Genomic DNA, 22,913 nt, shown 5'->3' on the forward strand with positions numbered 1-22,913 from the left:
CTGTCTCTACTGTCATTATCAAATAAAACAGGAGGGCCAAAAAGATCTTTAAAATACAGCTGCTCATTTTGGCAAAAGATTAACAGAAATGTGAAGTAGTAACATTTTGTAAATGATGCTTAATCCATGATTGAGGCTTCAGAGAAGTCAAACTATGAGAATTGGCAGCTGCTGACAAGCAGCATGTAATATATATTTAATTTAAAAAAAAAAAAAAACACTACAAACATCCAGGATTTACGTGGAGCACTTACTCCCCACCCATGTGTATATACTGTGACATTTGGAGGGAAAACAAAAGACGGTCAGCATCACCAGAGCTGAAGAAACACTGATCTTTCTCAGTAATGGACTCGTCTCCTCCACACCACCCACTCTGCTCTGCTCCACACATTTGACCCTGGTTCATCCTGTTATGTTCACACTTGTCTTCTCATTCTTCCACTTTGTATAGCAAGGACAAGTGCTGGTGGAAAGACGGATCAAATTTCATCACAATCTGGCCATGTTAACGGTCAAGAGCTCACATTTTTATTTGTTAAAAAAACTGTTCTGTAGTGTCAATAGTACATTTAAAAGAGTGCATCTAAGTCTGTGTCAAGTAGAGAGAGTAGAAAAGGACTGGAAACATTTAAATACCATCAGAAAAATCCACCAGTGTGTCTGTCATCTAGCAACACTCGTTAGCTAGATCCTCAGTGTCTCTGTGCAATCACAACGTGCGGACTAAGTGTTTAAGGAGGAAAACCTTTCTACTCAGGCCTTCCACCTGTTGGGCTTTAGAGACAAAGTGTGTGATTTCAGGGAAAACAGCAAATCATTAAGCCCACCCGACTGTCCACATCCAAGGCACGTGACTGCTCACACACAGAGTTCTAAAGTACATCAGCAACGTGCTTCACAACCCAGCATGTGTAAGGCCTTGGAGGAAAAATATCCTACTGACATATTCACACACATCCGACTGAGTCTCAGTGGAAGAAATCAGGTCCCTCTGGCTCGGTGTGGATGGACGACGAGTGGACTCTCCCTGGGGCGGCCCCACTGGTCGCTGAGGGAAGAGGAACACACAGCAGAGGAGCTGGAGCTCGTCGGGCCACCACCTGGATGGCAGTGTGGGAGCCGGCCGGCGTCGCCGTCAGTAGTCGAGCGGGGCCATGAGCAGCTGGAGCTCTTTGAAGGCACTGCCGTGTCGACCCACTTGGTCGGCCTTGTTCTTCACTACGTTGCTCAGGTTCTTCAGCTGCTTGTAGCACGTCTTGCACTTTTGGTGTCTGGAATAACACACGATTAGTCCATTTTCTGATGAACACATTACTTGGGCAATGTCAAAAAATTAGAAATGATGACAGTGTGAAATAATTCTGTTAAGCATATCTGAATGTCAGTAGTGGACAGAGTTCTTGAACTTGCTACTCAACTAAAAGTATTGCTACTTGTGTAAAAGTACTTGTTTAAAAATCTACTAAGTACTTCTGTAAAAATCTACTCAAGTAAAAAGTTGCCCTTTTAAAATGTATTTTTAGAGAGAGAACTACACAAAAGGCAACTCAGTACAGTAACACAAGTAAATGTAATCAATTACTTAAACCAAATGAATGAATAAAACACTACTCCAAATGCATTTGTAAGAAATAACAGAAGTTCAAACTATGTGCCTCAGAACTAAGAAGTGGACAGATTCTCACCGCTCCTCTCGTGTGATGTCAACACCAACAGAAGGGGGCGCTGTGAGCGTGTCTGAGATGAGCGGCAAAAAGCGCTTCAGGATCAGCTTCAGAGACGTACAGCCTGTCTGCACATAGCTGAGAACACACAAGCACAGCCATCAGGAGCAGACTGAGCACAGGGCTGGGCTGCTGGGCCACGTCACCTGTCTTTTTAAAGGGATAGTTCACCCATTTTGAAATATTTAATCTATTTATTATTGTTCTGTAGTACAGTAGTGGTGCTCTCTTCCTCTCATTGTTACTGAGTGCTGGATACTGGCTGGATGCTCCACATGCTAACTGTTAGCCTCCTGCCATTGAGCTGGACTTCCCCCCAGCTAACAGCTGCCTCAATCCACTCAAAGAAAAAATGTTTAACATCAATTCAACTGTCATCCACATGGATGATAGTTTAGCTCAAATTGCTGCTTATAAGTGTTATCAACATCCAGAAAGATCCGGTAAATTCCTGTATTACTCCTCCCCAGAGAAGCAGCAGCCACCACAGAAATGGAAGTACACTGTTTCAGTTTGCTATGTTTTTTTGTTTTTTTTCATTAAAATAGCTATGTTGTTGCATCTTGGCTAGTTTCTGCTTTTCCTCTGTCACATGTTTCACATAGCTTTCAGGCACCTGCCAGCCACTGTAGTGACTGAGGACCATTACAGACCTTTGACTGCACAAGAAAATCGTTCTTAAAACTTTTTTTTTTTTTTTTTTTTTGCCATTTTGGGTTGTAAAAATTCTGCTACATATTATTAAACTCAAATTTTGTTTATTTAACAATACGAGTACATTAAGGGGTTTATTTTTTTCCAAATGGCTGAACTATCCCTTTTAATAAAAATACAACATGCATGTTCTGTGATGGTTGTTTCAGTGCTACATACTCGCATGCATTTTTCATGTTATTTATGTATTTGTAATTCTCTAAATGTGCACAGATAGTACAGCTAAATAAACTCGTTGGTAGCTAAACTTTCAGTTTAAACGACACCTCAGACGTCACACACTGTCCAGCACAGATGAGGTCACAGGTCACTGACCTTTCGTATTTGCTCTGCAGCAGTTCTTCTATCTGAGGAAGGATTGACGTACACAAGTCTAGTTTCCATAGTGACCTGAGACAGAAAAAACAACAAGGTCAAATGGCATGTGCAGTGGTTGGATAACACCACTTTTATTTGGTCACATGGGGTGTGTTTAAGTGTATGTGTGTGTGTGCGTGTGGCCCACTCACGGTTTCAGGTTGACAATGTTGAGAATGTCCACCACAATTGACAAGTCATTCATGGACACAGCAGTGTCCAGAGAGTTCTAGAGAAAGAGCAAGGAAATCATCACCAAGTAAGAAACTGAGCAGAGAAACAACTTCTAAAGCAGTTTGAAATGTTGACAGCCTCATTTTCAGACTGGATGACCATTCCCTTTTGTTTCTATTCAGTCTGAAGTTGCCCTCATGTCTTCTGCAGGAAGAGGGATTTGAATATCACTGACCAATCACTAGCGACTGATGTGTCCACCTGCTCTGACATAGTTTTCTGTCAACATAGCAGCAGCTTTAGCCAGTTTAGAGAACTAATTCAAATCAATTTAACTCAGCAACCTTAGCCACCTAGAGAAATGTCAGTCAGTGTTGACACTTCCTGCTGTTTACTCCAAGTCGATTTGTTGGTGAAAGGGCTCTTGCAAGAGCTCTATGTTGCCAAAAGCCAGTGAAAAACATTTGAATGAACATTCAGTGAAGTTGGGCTAATTCTAGCTCTATGTGAAGTGTGAACTGCAGAGTGTGTGTCTTGCCTTGACATCTCCGCTGCCCCACCCGGCTCGGACCGTCTCCAGGTTCTTGTGTCGGCTGCTCAGCATCACACACATGGTGTCGTGGCCCTTCTTGATCTGGGACAGAGCCTCCTCGTCACCCAGGGCACTGGAGCGGTTGTTGGGTGCAGACTGCAGAACAAAGCCGCCAGAGAGACCTCATTACTGTGTGTGTGTGTGTGTGTGTGTGTGTGTGTGTGTGTGTGTGTGTGTGTGTGCATATGTGACTGCATGTTTATATTCTCACAGGCAGGAAATCAGCTACATTGAGTCCTATTGGCTCATTTCTGGTGGCGAGGATGACAGTGGGCTGTGATTTGGCCTTTGCGGTGGCGACGGACGCCTGGGCTGGTCGCTGGGTGGCGGGTGGGGCGGGGGGGTTGGAGACGGCCGGTCGGACAGCTGAAACGGGTGCTGGGACCGTGGGGCGGGGTGCAGAAGAAACCACTGTGGGCTCCACCCTCTGGACAGGAGTTGATGAAGCCAGTGGTGGATTCTTCAAGAGGCCCGGCTGCAGTGAGACAAAGACACACACACACACACACACACACACACACACACACACACACACACAGTTCATCAGGACTTTTTTTTTACAGGTGCACAACCAGAGATTTAAAGAGAATCACTTTCCAAAGAGCGTCCACCAACCTGCAGCTTGTCAGGAGCAGGAGTCACGAAATCTTTAACCTGACTGGCTCTCACCACAAAACTCTCTGAGGAAGAGGAGAGAGGAGAGAGAAATGACTACTCCTCATTTCACAACAGATCACTGGAAAAGTGGACCCATGTCATGAACCACTCACTGAGTTTATGTGCACTTTTAGTCAGCAGCTTATTTGCCATGTACAGAGAATTATCAGATGTTTCAAATGCCATGTAAACAGAAAGCTGGTTTCCATAAGCAGGGTAAGGGATTAAGAAGAATCAGGTTAAGGCAGTTAAATTTCTTCAGGCGAAACCTAATTATGGGCAGACACCACAATATTCTGGTTTCCTGTGTGCATAAACATAGTGAATGATTAAAGCCATGCAGTTTTGGGACTCGGGCTCTGGTTCACTCACCGTCCTCCAGGGGTGCAGGGAAGGGCTCACACATCTTGGGTGGGGTTCGAGCTGGGAGGGAGAGGGAGGAAGGAGTCAGTCAGAGGTTACTGTTGTAAAATGAAACTAAGACAAAAACTTGGTGTTAAGTGAAATTAACTGAAAAGAAAATAATAAAATCAACTACCTACATATGACACTAGGGGTCATATTTACTACGTGTCAAGGGACTGCTTGTGCCTGCAGGGATAGCACTAGATCTGTGGCGCAGTCAAACCCATGTGCAATTAACTTATTTGAACAAGACTGATCCTATTTTAAGTGCAGTTTTGGACATATGTGCTACCTTTTGGAAACACAATGGCATCGCAAATGAAAGAATAGCAAAGAAAACAGGGCTGCAGTAGAGCTGGAGGTGTTGGTTGAGGAAACCAACAAACATTTGAAACTCTGCAAAGCAGAAATATAATGACAGTTGATGTGGTGTGAAAAAAAAATGCTCCATTGCATTAATAAAAAAAATATATATCCCACACATATATTCTGGGACTGCCCAAAACACGAGTTTTGATACCGAAATATCTGTATGGTGAAGGTCAGTGGTAGATTTGAGTTGTTTTGTGCCAATGGATTTCAGCACTGGACAACACTCACTACTGGTTTATTTAACCATTTTGAAATTGACCCACCCACTCTCCACCAAGGCGTTTATGCTTTTACAGGGGGAAATCTACTAATGCTTATGTATTAAGGCAAACTGCAAAAAGGTTAGTCAAAGCCTAGGAGACTTCTTTGCCCTGCCTCAGTAAATAATGACCAGCACTAAAAAAGGTTTTGAGATGTTGTAGACTATTACAACATTATTTGAAGTCAAGCAGATGTTATATGAGAGGTTGTCCTACAGATAGCATTCTTTGGCTGGAAGATCTCTTTGTAGTCTTCGGCGTTGCGGATCTCGGCAGTGGACTCCCTCTCGTCCTTCTCGTCCTCACTGCTGGGGCTCCGCCTCTCGCCTTCAGGGCTCCGCCGGTGAGCCTCTGAGCTCTGCTTCACCCTGTGGCACAAAACAACAACAACAACACAATTCCAATAACCTTCTTCTTACATTAAAAGAATATTTGCAACACTATACGGAAATTATTCTGTATGGACTGCTGCAATAAACAGATGCACAGTGATAAAGCTAATTCAATCTATTATCACAAAAAACACCTCCTGGAATCTCTTCCTTTAATATGCTCAAAGTTATGCTTGCTGACATTACTATATTCTCCATGGAGAAGATGAAGGCAGTGGGAACCAGTGTGTTGCTGATCTGTTCCCAATTAACCAGTGTCACCACGAGGCTAATGCAACTGCTAGCTAAACTAACAACTTTGCTAGCTACGTCTGCATGATTTTGTCTGAATGATTGTAACTGTGTAATTCAGCTGCCTCTTGACCAGGTCGCTTTTGTAAAAGAGATTCTTTATCTAAACAAGCCTATCTGGTTAAATAAAGGTCTAATAAATAAGAAATAATTAGCTGGTTTGGTTCTGGTCAAAAACTGCTTTAACTTAATACACTTTAAACAACTTTGACGCCGTACAGAAGACAGCTGCTGTACCTCTGACTGCTGCAGGTAGTCATGGGTCGCTCGTAGTTTCTCCACAGCATGGATCCTTTGGGAGAGGGCTCTGTGAGCGGTTGGTCATCCCGGATAACTCCCTGGATTTCAGAGCCTCCGGTCTTCTTCACCCTCGTCAGATCAACCACATAGGAGGACACGTTGGTCTGCTGGCACGACACACCAATCTAAGAGAGAGTGCAAGAAATGAAAGGTGAGAGGGCAACATCCAAGGAAGAGAAGAGATAAGAAGAGAGAAGATTAGGAAGAACATATTACACAGGTATTAACCCAAGGTGGTTCAAGCTTGCCAGTTAACTTGGATTCAATGTTTCCATCCTTTCCCATCACTGATAATTCTGAGCAGTGACACTCAAATACGGTTGCTTCAATATAGAGCTGCTTATTGTTATTATTATTATTATCATTATTATTATTATTATTATTATCATGGTATTAAAGTTTAACTGGACAAAATAAGTCAAAATGTGTTTATACAGTAGCTATTTATCTATCATGGTGCTAGCCAGCTCAACTGTGATGCTGGTTCTTCTGCCTTCTGCAAAACCAGTTTTCATACAAATACAGTTATGATACAAGAATGTAGGCTATAGTTTGATTTAGCAGGCTGACTGAGGAGTGTTCATCTATTCATTGAGCCTATATCTATTCATTTATCCACCATCAATCTTGAAGGACTGAGAAAAAAAATCTACTCAAAATAAGTCAAAGTCAAAAATGTCATTAGTTTGCACACGTCAGCTTATGACAAAACAAAACTTCCAAAATTCCCCAGCTGAACATCCCATGGAAGTTTTCCCCAGAAATTTTCTGTCCCTTTGCAACCCTACTCAGTACATACACATATATTATGTACAGAAAGGCAGACAGATCAGATATTGTTATTTCAATCAGCAAGACAAACAGTGTGGTGGAGTTTTTTTTTTCTACTAGGCTGTAGTTCTACGTTATAGCAACTGACTGATGTAGTGCTCTACTCCACAAGCACAATACATTCAAGGCTCCTCAAGAAAAATGGCTTGTAGGTTAATCCAGTAATTAACAACCAAGAAGTTCAGGCATTATAGGATGAAGCTGCCCTTGAACGCTGCTTACAGATCAGTTGTTTTGCAAGAAAGTGATGCTGACTCAATCCATTGTCAGACTAATAATTGGGGTTAATGTTGGTTGATACTCAGGTCACATCAGGCAAGTAAAAGCAAACCAGCCGTCGGACAATGAAAACATGAATCTGACTGTTAACAGGCAACTTCACCTGGGAGCTTTAATCAGCATATTCACTTACAGGGTCACAGAAAGTGTTGGAAAATAAAACAGACCTTTTTCATGGAAGCCACTTTGACATGCAATAGCAGGTAAACACAGGTGTTACTGATGACATTAATGAAGGTTCTGTTCCATTGAAGCATACCAGAGGCTTCCAGTGACTCAGCAAGAACAACAGTAGGACCCTGGCTCTGTTAGCTCTATGTGGAACAGACCTTAATTAATTTCATTAGTAACACCTGTGTTGCAGTTTGATTGTCCAGTTAACCTGCTGTCATTTTCAGAACTATGGACAGCGCTACGGATGATCCGCGGAGAAACCGCAGCTGTGAGCGTCGGCGGGTCAGGGCTCATTAGGGCCTGATGCGCAGCACCTGGATGACGCCACCGCGAGAAAGCCACCCTCGATAGACGATAGCTTTGTTCCACCTCCCCTTTCCCCTGATTTTAAAGTTGATAACTAATAGAAAATAAAAAATATATTTTTTTACTTGCAAAAACCGACTCCTCCTGATATCCGCACCTCACAACCTGCGTCTACCCTGCTACTTCATGTCAAAATGGCTGCCATGACAAATTCAATATTTAAATTCAATTTCTTGCTTATGTTGATAGCTCTAATAAGTAGTACATGTTGTCAGGTCATGATAAGCTAAAAACTAAGTACATACATAATTGTGATGTTAGCTAGCAAATTCATTTCAGGTTAAAATGAGCAGACCCCTGTTTTGCAACAGTATTAGTTCTGGCAGTGTGGGTGTCTCTACGTACCAGCTGCTGGTTACAGACAGCCATGTCTGCCACCTTGCCCCATGCCACTGGCACCACGTCGAAGCAGCGGTCCGGCTCCCACCCGTAGACCCGCAGTGACTCTGTTGCCCCACTGTACAGACAGCCACCATCTGGGCTGAACAGCACACATCTGCAACAAAAAGCAGGGTTAGGGTTAGCATTTTAGCAGCAATGTGATCATCCTGCTGTCTTTGTCAGTGGAAAAGAACAGCAGTGTGAACAAACCTGACTGCAGTGGCTTCTCCCTCTGGTGAGCCAATCAGCTTGAACTTCTCTAGATCCCACAGCTTGATTGTCCTGTAGCGTACAAAAACAGCAATACATGAGGTTAAAAAAAATAATAATAATAATGCTGTCCCCCCAAAATAAGCAGACATGCAGCTCAGTAACAAAAGATATTATCTCTTCAAGTTGAATAAAAATGATACTCATGGTAGAGCAGTGGTATATTTCCAAGTTAAATTTCTGGTCTTAAATTACAGTGTCCCCATTAGGACATCAGTTAATGTTTTTTTTAAATGCTCAAACACAATTCAAGCATCCATCATCCATCCAAGGTTAATGAAAGTCAGCCAAGTGGTGTCTAAAGTATCACACTTGATAGTCTGCCAGATAGCAAAGGGCCCCATTTCCAAATAACAACTGATCTTGGATAAGAGCATTTCTAAGAGCAATTCTATGCACGCTCTTGAATTTGTAACGATTCTTTGACATGATTCAGTTTATTAAGACACGCTTAGCCATCTGCAAGTGATCAGGAGTAATAACAGCTCTATGGCCATTTTCAAAAGTGTCTTAAGGTGTTTTGGGGAAATGCCTGGTAAGCTTAAAAAGCTTTTTAAGACGGATTCTATGATGATTTTGGTCTTAGGAGCCTTTCAGGAAACAAGGCTAGAATTTCATGGTCCTGCTCTTCATGCTGGACTGTGTCATACCTGTCTGAGCTGCCTGATGCCAGCAAGTATTCAGTAGGGTGGAACTGGACAATGTTGACAGCTGCAGTGTGTGCAGTGAATTCTGTGATCATCTTCCCCACTGTCAGGTCCCACAGCTAACAGAGACAGAGAAAAGAGAGCTATCAGAAAAGAAAGCATAACAAGATTCTTGGTCAAATACATCAACTTCATCACTTTGGCAGTATTCCTGGGGGAAAACAAAGAGTAACATCTTCTAGAACATCTCAGTAACCTTAGGCTATGTACCAAGTTTGGTGTTGATTAGTCCTGATTAGTGTTGCAAAATTCCCGGAATTTTCAAAGTTGGAAAATTTCCATGGGAATTTTTGGAAATTAATGGGAATTAACGGGAATAAACGGGAATTTGGGGGGAATTTTTGGGAATTTATATTCACTGCATTCACCCGGTCATATACATATATACATAATAAACATTTTGGTTTGTTATAAGCAGATATGCATGCAAACATGTTGCATTATAATGAATTTCCAGGGAATTTTCGAGAATTTTCCCTAGCTGAGTCAAACTGTGTTAATTCAGGCATAGGACTGTGTGCAGTACTGTTGTTAAGGTGTGCATATGAAGTGGTTCAAACTACCCATTAAAATGCATAGAAATGCAGGAAATTGAATGCTGATGCTGATGTGATGATCGTCTGTCTCAGTGGAAGAGCTGCAGCCTAGTGGAGTATAGGCTACTGATTGATGAAGATCAAATGTGCTCGAAATTATTTGCATATGTGAGTCATGGTGCACAGTTGAATTTGCATTGAATCATGCAACATATTTGTTTCCACCAAAATGCAAAGTTGACTGTTTATATTTAAGTTTTATTTTACACACTTGGGTATGGGGATGATGATTTTACAGCATGCTGGCATTGTGGCCTTTGGGTTAGAGGTGAGTCCTGAGTTCAGGAGATTAGGGTTTCCATTTCCAAAATGGTGATATTGATGTTGACATTCATTTTACTGATTATTGTTTATTTTTGCCCCATTCACCTTAAGTTAACAACAACAAAAACGAAAACAAAAAAAAAAAACGATGACAAGAAAAAAAAACGAAAATTCCCAAAATTCCTGAGCCAAATTTTCCCGGGAATTTTCGGAAAAATTGAAAAAAAAGTGACAGCAAAAATCTTCTGAAAATTTCCAATATTCCAGAGAGAAAATTCCCATGGGAATCTTCGGAAACTTTCCGGGAAATTTACCGGAAACTTTCCACCCCTTTGCAACACTAGTCCTGATGAAGCTCTCCTATTTCCTTGGACTTCTTTTTGGCTAAATAGAGATGATTTGGGGGTTTCTATTTATGCTTCTACTTAGAGATGATGAAGAGATGATGACTTCCACCTACTCTGCAGAATATGTTATCAGGAAAGGAGTGAAGGGAAAACGCAAACAGTTGGCAAAATATGGAGCTCTCAGGGGCCATATTCAATCATGCTACTGAAGAAACTTGTGTAAATCATTTTGAATGATAAACAAGTTGCATTTTCCAGTTCAAGTTCAGATGAACAGCTTGAGAGTGGGTGGGTCTTACTGTAGTCCTCTCACTTTCCACAATAATTGAGGACTTTCTTCCAGGCTTTCTACTCCTGTCTAGAGAGGAAAGCCAGGGAACGAGGTTGGTGTTGATAGGTCACCAAAATGAAAAGGACTGAGTGGAAAAATAATATTTTTCAAGAACTCAGGTGAAAATCCAGTATGATGTACATTTCTGGTCCTACACAAAAATCTACAGAGCAAGAGCGGATGGATGTGTGTGTGCCAAATTCAACTCAAATGTTATGACTTGTTCAAATGTTTATTTTTAACCTGTAATTTTAGCACCACTCTTTGGCCAATAAATATAATAAAACTAATAAATAAATAAAAAAATAAATAAAATATAATAAATAAATATAATGCTTGAAATTTGGAAATGCAGTGAGGTGATTTATCATTCGCTCCAAGTTTTGTCAAAATTGAACAAGTGGTGCCTGCAATATCATATATGACACACAACACAATCACAGACAGAGCATAGTCACAAAGTAGGTAGTAAGTAGTAAGTAGTAGTAGTAAGCAAAGAGAAAGTCCTCTTCAGTTTAACATGAATGGCTAGGCTCTTCTGACTTAGATAATACAAAGCAAATAGTTTTATTTGAGGGTATTCTTCGCCATCTTTATATGGGTCAAGTAGTCAAGCAGTACTGTTGAGAAATGAAAACGCTGGTTTGAGTTTCAGACTGGCCAGCTGTAAGAACAGATGAATGAGTTGAGGATGTTCTCCATTAATCTGACCGGTGAGTACCTTAATGGTGCTGTCGTCACTTGCTGATGCCAACCACTTGCCATCTGGACTGAAAGCCAAACACCTCACTGCTTGTGTGTGGCCCTGCAAACACAAACATGAAGAAAATGTCATCCCTGAAAGCTGTTAGAGACCTAGGTGAAAGTAAAGAGGCAGCACAATCTCTTCTGTGGTTCTAGTCTGGAGCACTTTTTGCAAATTGAGCACAACTTTTCTTTTTGTAATAATTATATTGAACACTGAGGAACAAATTCTCCTTTCATTTGATATCAACAAAAGGAGACAAATAGGTCATCTATTGACTCTTCTTCAATAACTTTCAATACAAAAGTGGAGTGACTCGTAAAAACTGACTTGACTAGGGACAGTTTAAGTCAGAATCACCAGTTCCCTAGGGTAAAGACTTTAGGTTGGTATTTCCTTCTTTTCTCCATTTTCCATCCCACTGTTAGTTGGACAGAAAAAGAGACAGACAGTTGGGCAGTTTGTGTTTGTGAGTATTTCAGGCTTAGTCTTTGATCACACACCCACACATACTCAGCTAGTGGCCAAATTAACGAATTAGCAGCTGGCCTATAACCACAGGCAATACAACCAGACACTAAATGTTTATTTCTCTTCCACCTACATCCAGAAAGATGGTAGGTATTTGGGGCATCCACTAGTATCCAGCATTCAGTAATGATGAGAGGAAGACAGCACCACTACTGTCCTACAACACTAACAGCTGGGGACTCTTACCTTATACCTGTACACACATCCTTTTCTCCGCACATCCCAGAACTGAAAAAAAAGAACCAAGGTTAAGTGGAGAAAAAAAGTAAGAAAAACTTTAAGTACACAATTAGACTTTGGAATTGGATGGAATGGTGACTCCAAAACACACCATCTCATAAACACACCTTGATGTTTGTGTCCATGGAGCCTGAGGCCAAGAACTCTCCATATGGATGAAAGCCCAGGCTGGTGATGTTGGCCTTGTGTCCCATCAGAGTTCGTAAGACTGAAGACAATAAAGACAAGATGAAAATCCTGTTTGGACTGTATCATTTCATGTAGTATTTCCCACATTAAGTCTATGTTAGCTGCATGAGCATGTAGGGTGAACTGTGTAACTGTGTCATCAACAACATGCATTAAAAAAGGTAAATCAGAGTTTTTCAGCTTCTAATAAATCAGAAAAATCTTCTTTTTCTCTCTTTGTCTTTACACACACAATAAATTCAATAATAAGAAGAATAAAGTCTCACTTTTGGCAGCCTCCAAGTCCCAGATGCGCAGTGATCCAGACTGTGATCCAGCAACTACCTGTTCCTCTGAACTACTGAAGTGTAAACACTCCACTGGATTATTGTGACCTGTCAAACTCTGAAAGAGATGCAGAAGCAAAGTGGGATTTGGCCAGGTCAGAACAATGCCATTTGATCTTAGGTGGCATAAAATAATGACTTTGAGATGCCTGAAAATGGAAATGGTTGTGGATGGCCTTAAAAGTATACAGAGGGATTTTGAAGTTGATTCTGAATTTGACCGGGAGCCAGTGAAGCTGTTGGAGGATGGGGGTGATGTGGTGAAAGGAGGGGGTTCTAGAGATGATATGGGCTGCAGAGTTCTGGACCAGTTGAAGCTTATGGAGGGATTTGTGAGTACAGGAAGTACAGGAAGCAATGCTACAATGCAAGGAATTATTGACAATAGAAAACAAATGCTGGCATCTAACAGACAGCTATTTCTCATGCTTGAAATGCCTACTGTAACAAAATAAAGTGAGGGTAAACTTAGAGTTAAGATGACGGGAAATTACTCCTGAATGTATTAAATTACAGCAAAGACAGTAGACAAGTCCATCATGTTTAGTGAAAGTTACAGGGATTGGAATCAGTTTTGTTTTGACAACACAAACTTGACTCCTGCCAAAATCTCTAACCTGGAATAATGATAGGTTAGAAAAATGGCAAAGAAGGTGCAATTTAGGGCTGAATGATATATCCTTATCTAGATATGAACATGTGTAATATTACTATCTCAAAAGGCAACAATATTGACAATATCAAATTTAGGGTTAGGGTTAGCCTTCAACAGTGATTGGTCTGTTTTGATTAAATGTTTGATTTTATTATTTTTATTTATTTTAATGCAGCCTAAGAAAGTGACTGGTCTGTTCTGATCAACATCGTACTTGGGGAAGTAACTGCATTTTCAATGTCCATTTGGTATTATTATGCTGTTTTTAAAGAATGCTTTATTTCCCATTGCTGGTACACTTACAATGTCAAATAAGCATAACCCCATAGCAATATAGAACATTGTATCTCAATCAAGATATTTAGCATAAATATCGAGGACCGAAATTTTGTCCATATTGCGCAGCCCTACTTGTGACACGTTACTTTTAGTAGCAAAGCCTGATTCAGCTGTAATTAGGTAGTGTAAACAAACCAAACACAAAAATGCAGCAAAGTCATGTTTTTCATGATGGATCAAACTGACTGACTAAAAACCAACTTCAGCTCAGTGTGTGAGTGTGGCGAGGTCTTACCATAATACAGTTTGGTTTGCTCACAGCCCAGATGTTGACTTTGCAGTCCTCCCCTCCAGTGGCCAGCAATCGGCCGGAGGTCTTCCCCAGAGCCACACAGGACACATTGCTGGAATGAGCCACAAATTCCTCTGCAAAACATCACATTAATGTCAATTTAATTTTAATTGGGGTTTTCAGCCCTGCATAACAGGATGGTGAACAGGTGCCTGTGAAAAGCAAATACTCACGCAATCGCCATGATGTCTTGGTGGTGCTGGCCGCAGCCATAATGGAAGCACCTGGAGACTCGCTGTGTTTTCACGGTTTGAACTTGACCCCTATGGAAGTATGAGCATTACACTTCACTGTTTTCACCATCAGCACCTCATGCCCACACCCCACAGACGACTCTCCACCTGCCGGGGAGAAAGACAGCGGACTTAGCTGCTAGCTGGAGGAGTTGAAAGTGGTCTCACAACATTACCTGATAGAGCTAACTAGCTAGCAACCTACAGGAGTAATAGTCCAGTAATTTTAGGCCAAAATTGGGGTCAACCTAGGACAAATTGCAAGAGAAGCAAACTCAACTGATTTTGTATCCTCAGTTTGTCCTGCATTAGGGAAAAAAAGTCCCAAGGAATCCCATTGGTGGAAAGTTTTGAAAATCACCTATTTATGACCACATATTACCAAAAAACACTGTTTTTAACACACAGGTGAAAGGGTTCAAAATTTTACTTTCAGATATCACTATAAAAATTCACAGGTTGATTACACACACAAAGACAAGAAAAAAAGTAAATTACAAGTTCTTTGAATTATTCTGTTTACACATGCATATCACACATTATCTGATTTGATATGTGCTAATTGGAATATAAGGAAGAAATGATAGAAGAGAAATTTAAACAGTGAATTAAACGGATGCTATATATATAGTAACCTTGAATTAAAAGGTTACTATGTAACAGTAAATTAAAAGGTTACTATATATATAGTAACCTTTTAATTCACTGTTTAAATGTCTCTTCTGGCATTTATTCCTTATATTCCTTATTAGCCCATATCAAATCAGATAATGTGTGATATGCATGTGTAAACAGAATAATTCAAAGAACTTGTAATTGACTTTTTTTCTTGTCTTTGTGTGTGTAATCAACTTGTGAATTTTTATAGTGATATCTGAAAGTAAAATTTTGAACCCCTTTCCCCTGTGTGTTAAAAACAGTGTTTTTTGGTAATATGTGGTCATAAATAGGTGGTTTTCAAAACTTTCCACCAATGGGATTCTTTGGGACTTTTTTCCCTCACTCAGGACAAACTGAGGATACAAAATCAGTTGAGGTCGCTTCTCTTGCAATTTGTCCTAGGTTTTTTCATAAAATGACTGGACTATAAGGCTAACTCGTTTTAACATTAACGGCTCCACAAACGTCTGCTTGAATAACATGAACGGCTGCGTTAACTGTCTTAGCTTACAACGCTACTAGCTAACTAATGTTAACATTAGGCACGGCTGAAAAATAGCTAACTAGCCAGGTTAGTCAGCATAGTTAGTTGACTTAAAAACGCACAAACACGCAGCCGTTCATGTTATTCAAGCGAACCGTAACATGCTGCGTTTCTACCGTACCTGATGTTAACATTAGTTAGCTAGTAACCTCATGAGAGATTAGGGCCATGCCGTATAAGCTTGCTAAGAGCCGAGCAGCTGGTTAAGTTAGCTATGTTAAAGGCAGGCAGTTAAAACAACTAGCTGTTATATTTGTTCATAGTAACTAGTTAGACAAGAGTGGCGAACTGACTCATGTTAGTTATCGCTAACTGTACAACAGCTAGCAACTTTAGCACCAGCTAGTTGACGGTAATGTTACTTGTCGACGCTTTATTAGGGTGTAAGTTGAGCAAAAACGCAACTCTGGTCACTTAACGAGCTCCTTTACCTGCTCTTGTCGTTCAGCGTTGTTCATGTGAGATGCAGGGGTTACAGCACACCGGTTGTCACAGGAGCTGCCACCGACTTGTTGACAGTCATGTCCTGCCGCTCCTGTCTGTCTGTCTGCAGCTTAGCAACAGCGCGACAGATGGGACACTTCCGCTGACGTCAGGCGCTCATCAGGAACTTTGGCCGGGGGTTCAGAGGAGGACGGAGCGGAGCTGTCAGCGGGTCAGGACCGGACACACACAGGCCCTGCGTTCCAATACTCATACTACCATACTATATAGTAGGGAAAAAAAATAATTAGTATGTCCCAATACATACTAAACTACATACTTTGTAAGGGCAGCTGCAGTACATACTAAAAGTAAAAAGTATAAGTATGCGATTTGGAACGCGGGGACAGGCTCTGCGTTCCAAATCGCATACTTATACTTTTTACTTTTAGTATGTACTGCAGCTGCCCTTACAAAGTATGTAGTTTAGTATGAAATATGCATGCTAATTCTTTTTTCCCCTACTAAATAGTATGGTAGTATGAGTATTGGAACGCAGGGAGGCTGTCTTGTCAGGCTGCTGGGTGGAGGGTGAAGAATGGTTTAATCTAACTCTAATTCAAGTTGGCAAACACTACATGCTATGTTTTCAGTGAACTATATGTGTATATGAATGTATATGTGTATGTATATGTATATATATGTATGAATGTGTAAATATGTGTATAAATAACTGATTATGTATAACTCCATGATAAGGATGAAAAATATTAGGATTATTATGATTAGATTATTGTGACAGTAAATAATTGATATAATTTCTGGCCATGGTTTATAACAAGTTATTTGCATATAAAGATAAATATGATTGGTAATTAGGATATAATAGCAGAACTAGTCCAAATAATGAATTAAGGTATGCTTCAGGTGGATAAGGAAGCCTAATATGTATTAATATGTAATTGACTTATGGACGAGGGGTGGGACTGGATAAGTTTTACTTCTTCCCACTCCCTTCCGGATAGGTAAAATTAAATCATTATGTGTTGTTTCATTTTTATGCTTATTTATGTTATGTTTGTTCATTATTGTGTGATTACTTTTCTTTTCTTTTTTGTTTGTTTATTTGTTTTGCTTACTCGGAATAAAGAACTACTACTACTAACTATGACATGTAAACAAATTAATATTTAACACAAACTAAACTATCGTTTCATATCAGTGTTCTTGCAACAAAACGCTTAAAATGGCCTTAATGAAAGTCTACTTGAGGGTCCGGAGCATCAGAAAGTTTAACAATTCTTGGGTTTCTGTATATTAATTCAATAGCTGACAATGTTATATAACATGCTGTGCACTGTCATCGGGAAAACCAAATACATCTGATCTTACTTTGAATATACCTTTTCATATTCAAATGCATATACAAATGCATTTCTTTTATTTTTAGTCTTTGACAGAGAACTATTACCATCTTTTTTTTTTTTACTTTAAAAACTCAATAGCTATAACGCTGGAAAATCATCATCATCAACATTATCATCATCATCATCATACGAACAACATTCTATGAGCTAATATAGCACATGAGTTTTGTTCTTAATCCTGCTCCCCACTCTTTTTTTCTTGTCTTGTCTAATTATGTGTTATTGACATATCAATATTATGTGCCTTGTGTATCTCAGCCCTTTGTCTCTCTGTATTTGCCTACATGTTGTATTGGAAAACTTGTTTAATAAATGATGAGTGAAGCGGCTGCGTTATGTCTGTGTGCCAGGCCAGCTACATAAAGTAACAGCGTTATGTCTACGGATTGAATAGCTGCCTGACATCAGCTTGGCATATGAGGTGCAGCGTCGGCCGCAGCTCAGTCACTCCTCTTGCTTTTTGTCCTCTTTGAGATCCACCCGAATAAGCAGACCGGAAGCGGAAGAGAGCCCTGTGTGATTTGTATACATACCCATAGTACATACCTAGTTGGTGCTGCTGTTAATTCTGCATAAGACTAGAATTAAAAAAAAAAATATATATATATATCCAATCAGTTGCTACGTTAGAAATAAACTGTATGACTTTGATGTGCGTCCCGGGTAACTGACTAAGTTTCTGCTGGTGGACTGACTCGAGAGCTCGCCAACATGGCAGCTGTAGACGTGGAGGACGAGAGTATTTTGGCTTCAATATTCAAAGACAGCTTTCCGGACAGCTGGAGGGACAACCCGGACTTTGCAGCCTACCTGTCCGAGCTCAGCTCGTACGGAGTGGAGAAGCTGAACCGAGAGCCGGAGCGGCTGGCGGAGGAGCGGGCTCAGATCCTGCAGCAGACCCGGGAGCTGGCCTTCTCCAACTACAAGACGTTCATCCGCACCGCCGACTGCACCGAGGACATCTACCGGGACTTCGGCCGCGTGGAGAGCAGCGTCTCCAGACTGCTGGACAAGCTACCTCGCTTTGGTGAAAAATGCAGGTGATGACATGTACCCTAGTTTTAATAAGCACTAATTGACTTGCATCGATTATAACAGTTAAAACAAGGCAGTACACGGGGTTTGGTAATACACTACTCACAAAAAAGTTAGGGATTTTTGGCTTTTGGGTGAAATTTACAGAAAATGTAAAATGTTCACGCTACAGTGATATTATATCATGAAAGTAGGGCATTTAAGTAGAAGCATGCACTGGTGATTTCCTCATCTCAAACAATTTCTTGAAACAAAAGCCAACAGCAGTGGTGGGTATACCACAACAAAAAATGTCAGTGTCAATAACTTGTCATGTGCCCTTGAGCATCAATTACAGCTTGACAACGACGTCTCATGCTGTTCACAAGTCGACTTATTGTCTGCTGAGGCATGGCATCCCACTCTTCTTGAAGGGCGGCCCTCAGGACATTGAGGTTCTGGGGTACAGAGCTCCGAGCCTCTACACGGCGACTCAGCTGATCCCATAGGTTTTCTATGGGATTCAGGTCTGAAGAAAGTGCAGGCCACTCCATCTGAGGTACCCCAGTCTCCAGCAGCCGTTCCCTAATGATACGACCTCGATGAGCTGGAGCATCAAACACCTGATGTGAATTTTGCCGTTAAACTCCTTGTTAGAGAACAGCAACTTGTGCAAAAAGTACTGAAACATTGAACAGTTGGACATGTGCATTCAAAAGTTTACAGAAGGTCACATTAAGTTCACCTGTACAGGTTAGAATGCATTTTAGGTTCATCCTGAAATTTCACCCGAAAGCCGAATATCCCTAACTTTTTGTGAGTAGTGTATGTCGATACTATATTCATACCACGATATAAGACTAGATATCGCCTGTCGTGGCTGTGCCTACAGACTGTGAGACTTCAGCAGTCTTATACGTTTATTGTAAGCCACACTGTGTAACATGGAGTTAATGATTTTGTTTAGGACATCAAGTTTGATGTATGCAGACTGTATGATGATCACACCTGATTAATCCTATTGGCTACAATGCAAGTCAACATAAAATGTTATCAGCATGCATCAGCCATCTGTGCTGCTTCAGTGGTAAACGGTGAAGCTAAGCAAGAGTTGAGCTTTGCAATAGTATTATTTATATGTCTGGACAAAAATCCAAAGAAGAAGAGGAGGAGGAGTCCTTTGCTGGAATTCGAAATATTTTGTTTTGCCAATTTTACCTCCATTATTGGGTTTAGCACCAGTGTCGTGTTGATCAGTGCCTCATTTTAAGGTGAATCAAATCTTCTTTTATCCTGCACTGGTAGGTTGGATGTGCACATATTTTTTTCTAGCCTGAATTGGTTTCCCTGGTCACCCAGTGCTGTAGGTAATGAACTCCCACTGAGTTGGGGAGCATGTCACTTGAAATGTGAAAGTGGAGGTCAGTGATTGTATTTGTTTAAATGCAGGGGCTTTATGAAGGAGGCAGAGGAGATCGGGGCCAGTCGTCGCATGAACAGTCTCACACTGAATCGTCACACTGAAATCCTGGAGATTTTGGAGATCCCTCAGCTTATGGACACCTGCGTCCGCAATGGCTACTATGAAGAGGCTCTGGAGCTGGCAGCTTATGTCAAGAGACTGGAGAAGAAGCACTCGTCACTCCCAGTAATCCAGGTAAATTTCAGCAACTTTCAGTGAAGATTCAAATGGAAGCGCTGATTTTGGCTCGGTTGAAAATTGTAACCTCTGTCAATATCTTGCATAATTATTTATACTGTAAGGTTTGTTGATGGTAACAGTCCAGTGTATCTTAAATGTGGTCCATTTAAAAAGATAATGTTGTGTTAAAAAAATTAAACTATTGTATTGGTCACAAATCGAGTTCACACTTTCAGAAGGTTTTACACCAGAGTTTTTGTTTGACATTCACTAGCATTGCCAACAAATGTTACTGGGCTTCTCAAACAACACAGTTGTGTGAAAACTTTGGGATCAGTAGGACAGCCTTTTTAAAGATGCTAACCCTCGCTTTAAAAGTACCTGTCAAAAAAAAGATTTTGATTTTGATTCTAATTCAAGTGAAAGATGTCATACATTGACTGCTGTGTCTAAAACAGGTTGTTTTTCGTATTTAAGGGCATTGTCCATGAAGTACTCCAGTCAACTCAACTCATGCTCAGCCAGCTGTTGCAGCAGCTGCGCAGCAACTCCCAGCTTCCCGTTTGCCTTCGTGTGATTGGCTACCTCCGCCGAATGGACGTGTTCATGGAAGCGGAGTTGCGGGTTAAATTTCTGCAGGCACGTGGCACCTGGCTAAACTCCATCCTAGCTGCCATCCCTGATGATGACCCCTACTTCCACATCACAAAAACCATTGAGGCCTGTCGCATCCACCTCTTCGACATTATCACCCAGTACCGGGCCATCTTCTCTGATGAGGACCCACTGGTGCCCCCTGGAGGACAAGCTATTAATGAAGGCGCCATCTTCCATGGCTGGGTGGTGCAAAAGGTGGCCGAGTTTTTGGAGACTTTGGAAAGAGATCTGCAGCGTGGGGTCGGGGGGCGCCTTGACTCCCTGCTTGGACAGTGTATGTACTTCGGGCTGTCTTTCAGCAGAGTGGGGGCAGACTTTCGCGGGCAGCTAGCACCCATGTTCCAGAGGGTGGCAGCAGACACTTTCCACAAAGCTGTTCAGGAAGCAGTGGACAAGTTCCAGGAGGACATGAACTTGTACACACTCATCTCTCTGCCCTCGGTGCTGGGAGGAACCATCCCGGCTGTGGCACCCAGCACTCAGCCCGGCACTTTGCAGCCTCCAATGTCTCTTCTCGACTTCCAGCCCCTGGCTTGCTTCCTCAATAACATTCTGACTGCCTTCAATGACCTCCGACTGTGTTGCCCCATTGGACTGACCCAGGAGGTCACCAAATACCTGGAAGATGCCCTCATGATGGTAAGGATGACCCAAACAGAGCCACTGGTATATGCCTACAAGCAAAGGTGGTGAAAAGATATTTCATCACCTACATGGTGGTGAAAGTTGCATGGCAAGACAGCTCCTAAAATAACACTTTTAGCAAATAAAGGAACACAAAGTAGAATATGCCATAAACAACAAGTCCTAAGGAAATGGGTACTGGGACTGGGAAGTGTTCTCTGCAAAGCAGCAATCTAAATTGGAAGAAAGCCCCATGTGTCGGGATGTGTGCATATTTTGGTGTTTTGACACTATTAATTAGTCAGGATGAAGTTTTTTGCAAGCCAAAAAGCAGTAATTGGTGATTAGACAGTCTCACTAGTTCCACACCTACCTATACTGTTCCAAATATTCTCAATGCAGGAAACCCATGCACCCCAGTGTTACTGGATTGGTGTGTACTATACTGCTAATAACAGTGTTGCGTTTTGTCTTTTTTTTTGCCTAGGTCACTAAGCTGATCCTGGTTTTCCACCGGGCGGAGGAGTCCGCCTTCAGCAGCCGAGAGAAGGAACTCTTTGTCCAGTTCTGCTGTGCTTTCGCAGAAGATCTGGTGCCGTTTCTTAATCGGTGTTTGCAGGTCTTGTTCCCTCCAACCCAGCTGGCTCTCATTCTTGGTAAGTGTGAAAAATAAAGTTGCCCTAAAAAGTCATAAAGTGTACATGAAATTAAAAATGTGAGGGGCAGCTGTTGGTAAAAGATGTTTGATTTGGTCGTGTCCAGTCAGGCAAATTTCTTGCCCACTATGAGGAGTCAGGGGGTGTCATCCTGTTTGTTGTAAGCATGTGGGCATGTAGAGCCCTTTGAGTAATATTGGACTCTCGATAAATTTGAACTTGAACATGTCAATATCCTTCTGTTTCTGTATCTTGTAGGTGTTCCTCCAACACAAGTCCACAAGTATGGCAGCTTGGGTTGCATTGATGTCAATGCAGTTCTTGAGCCTTTGGAGTTTGTGCTTCCTAAGAAAGAGACTGAGACCGTGGCGCCAGTGGTTGATCTCAGTGCCGAGCTCAGCAGCTTAACCACAGCCGAGCCTGTCATCACTGACATCCTCGGGCCGATGCCTGAGCCACAGACTAACGAACCAGTAACAGAACCTAACCTCACTGAAGAGCCCAAACATCCTGAGCCTGTCCCCGAGGTGGACGTTCTGCTGAACGAGCCCAAATCTGGCCTACAAGACCAAACAACAATACCGAACGATGAAGTAATGGAGTAATGCCGGTGCTTTTTTGGTGGCCTTACTGACTGTTAGGATTTATGACAGCAAGGATTGTACTCTGCTTATCAGGCTGTTTACATTAGGAAATGTTAAAAAAAAAAAAAAAAATCAGTTATACCTATGGCGGTGGTTAGTTGGAATTTTGGTTGTAATTGCAATAGTCACTGCAAGTGTATATGGTCCATACAGGGAGGCACTGGTTTAATATTCTCTTCTACATGTGGTTTAGGTATTATTTGAAAATCATATTGTAAAAAAAAAAAAATGAAATGTGACATGTACATTTAAATCTTATATTTAATGTAAAACAATAATAAAAAT

At 41.4% G+C, this 22,913-nt stretch overlaps 2 protein-coding genes across 3 annotated transcripts; one reads left to right on the top strand and one right to left on the bottom strand.

Annotated features, from left to right (window-relative positions):
- Nucleotides 1–504: 504 nt before the first annotated feature.
- On the bottom strand, nt 505–16,125 carry katnb1 (katanin p80 (WD repeat containing) subunit B 1). Of its 2 annotated transcripts, none has more exons than XM_030077024.1 (20): nt 15,973–16,125; nt 14,278–14,367; nt 14,048–14,178; nt 12,759–12,876; nt 12,411–12,511; nt 12,250–12,291; nt 11,509–11,592; nt 9,193–9,308; nt 8,483–8,554; nt 8,237–8,387; nt 6,179–6,366; nt 5,475–5,626; nt 4,594–4,644; nt 4,180–4,244; nt 3,776–4,039; nt 3,511–3,660; nt 2,951–3,027; nt 2,757–2,831; nt 1,689–1,805; nt 505–1,274 (listed from the first exon to the last, which is right to left on the bottom strand). In XM_030077024.1, the coding sequence occupies exons 2-20, from the start codon at nt 14,315–14,317 to the stop codon at nt 1,139–1,141; spliced, it is 2,130 nt and encodes a 709-aa protein (XP_029932884.1). In that variant the 5' UTR covers nt 14,318–14,367; nt 15,973–16,125; the 3' UTR covers nt 505–1,138. The 2 variants fall into 2 exon arrangements, with proteins under 2 accessions (XP_029932884.1, XP_029932877.1); XM_030077017.1 differs by having other exon boundaries at nt 14,278–14,445; nt 15,973–16,123.
- Nucleotides 16,126–17,872: 1,747 nt separating this feature from the next.
- On the top strand, nt 17,873–22,900 carry cog8 (component of oligomeric golgi complex 8). Its single transcript, XM_030048208.1, has 5 exons — nt 17,873–18,431; nt 19,855–20,062; nt 20,525–21,343; nt 21,816–21,984; nt 22,243–22,900. Exons 1-5 carry the CDS (start codon nt 18,103–18,105, stop codon nt 22,587–22,589), a joined length of 1,872 nt encoding a protein of 623 aa, XP_029904068.1. The 5' UTR covers nt 17,873–18,102; the 3' UTR covers nt 22,590–22,900.
- The last annotated feature ends 13 nt before the right edge of the window (nt 22,901–22,913 follow it).

Source organism: Myripristis murdjan, chromosome 3 (genome assembly GCF_902150065.1).
Source record: "Myripristis murdjan chromosome 3, fMyrMur1.1, whole genome shotgun sequence".
In the NCBI taxonomy this organism is placed as follows: domain Eukaryota; kingdom Metazoa; phylum Chordata; class Actinopteri; order Holocentriformes; family Holocentridae; genus Myripristis; species Myripristis murdjan.

Excerpts from the sequence above, each read along its gene's own strand:
- katnb1 (XM_030077024.1), bottom strand. The coding sequence starts at position 14,317 with ATGGCTGCGGCCAGCACCACCAAGACATCATGGCGATTGC. Across the intron at positions 9,309-11,508 it reads GTGACGACAGCACCATTAAG|CTGTGGGACCTGACAGTGGG; the intron begins GTACTCACCGGT and ends TGTCTCTGTTAG. Across the intron at positions 4,645-5,474 it reads CCAGCCAAAGAATGCTATCT|CTCGAACCCCACCCAAGATG; the intron begins GTAGGACAACCT and ends TCTCCCTCCCAG.
- cog8 (XM_030048208.1), top strand. The coding sequence starts at position 18,103 with ATGGCAGCTGTAGACGTGGAGGACGAGAGTATTTTGGCTTCAATATTC. Across the intron at positions 21,344-21,815 it reads TGGAAGATGCCCTCATGATG|GTCACTAAGCTGATCCTGGT; the intron begins GTAAGGATGACC and ends TTTTTTGCCTAG. Across the intron at positions 21,985-22,242 it reads CCAGCTGGCTCTCATTCTTG|GTGTTCCTCCAACACAAGTC; the intron begins GTAAGTGTGAAA and ends TGTATCTTGTAG.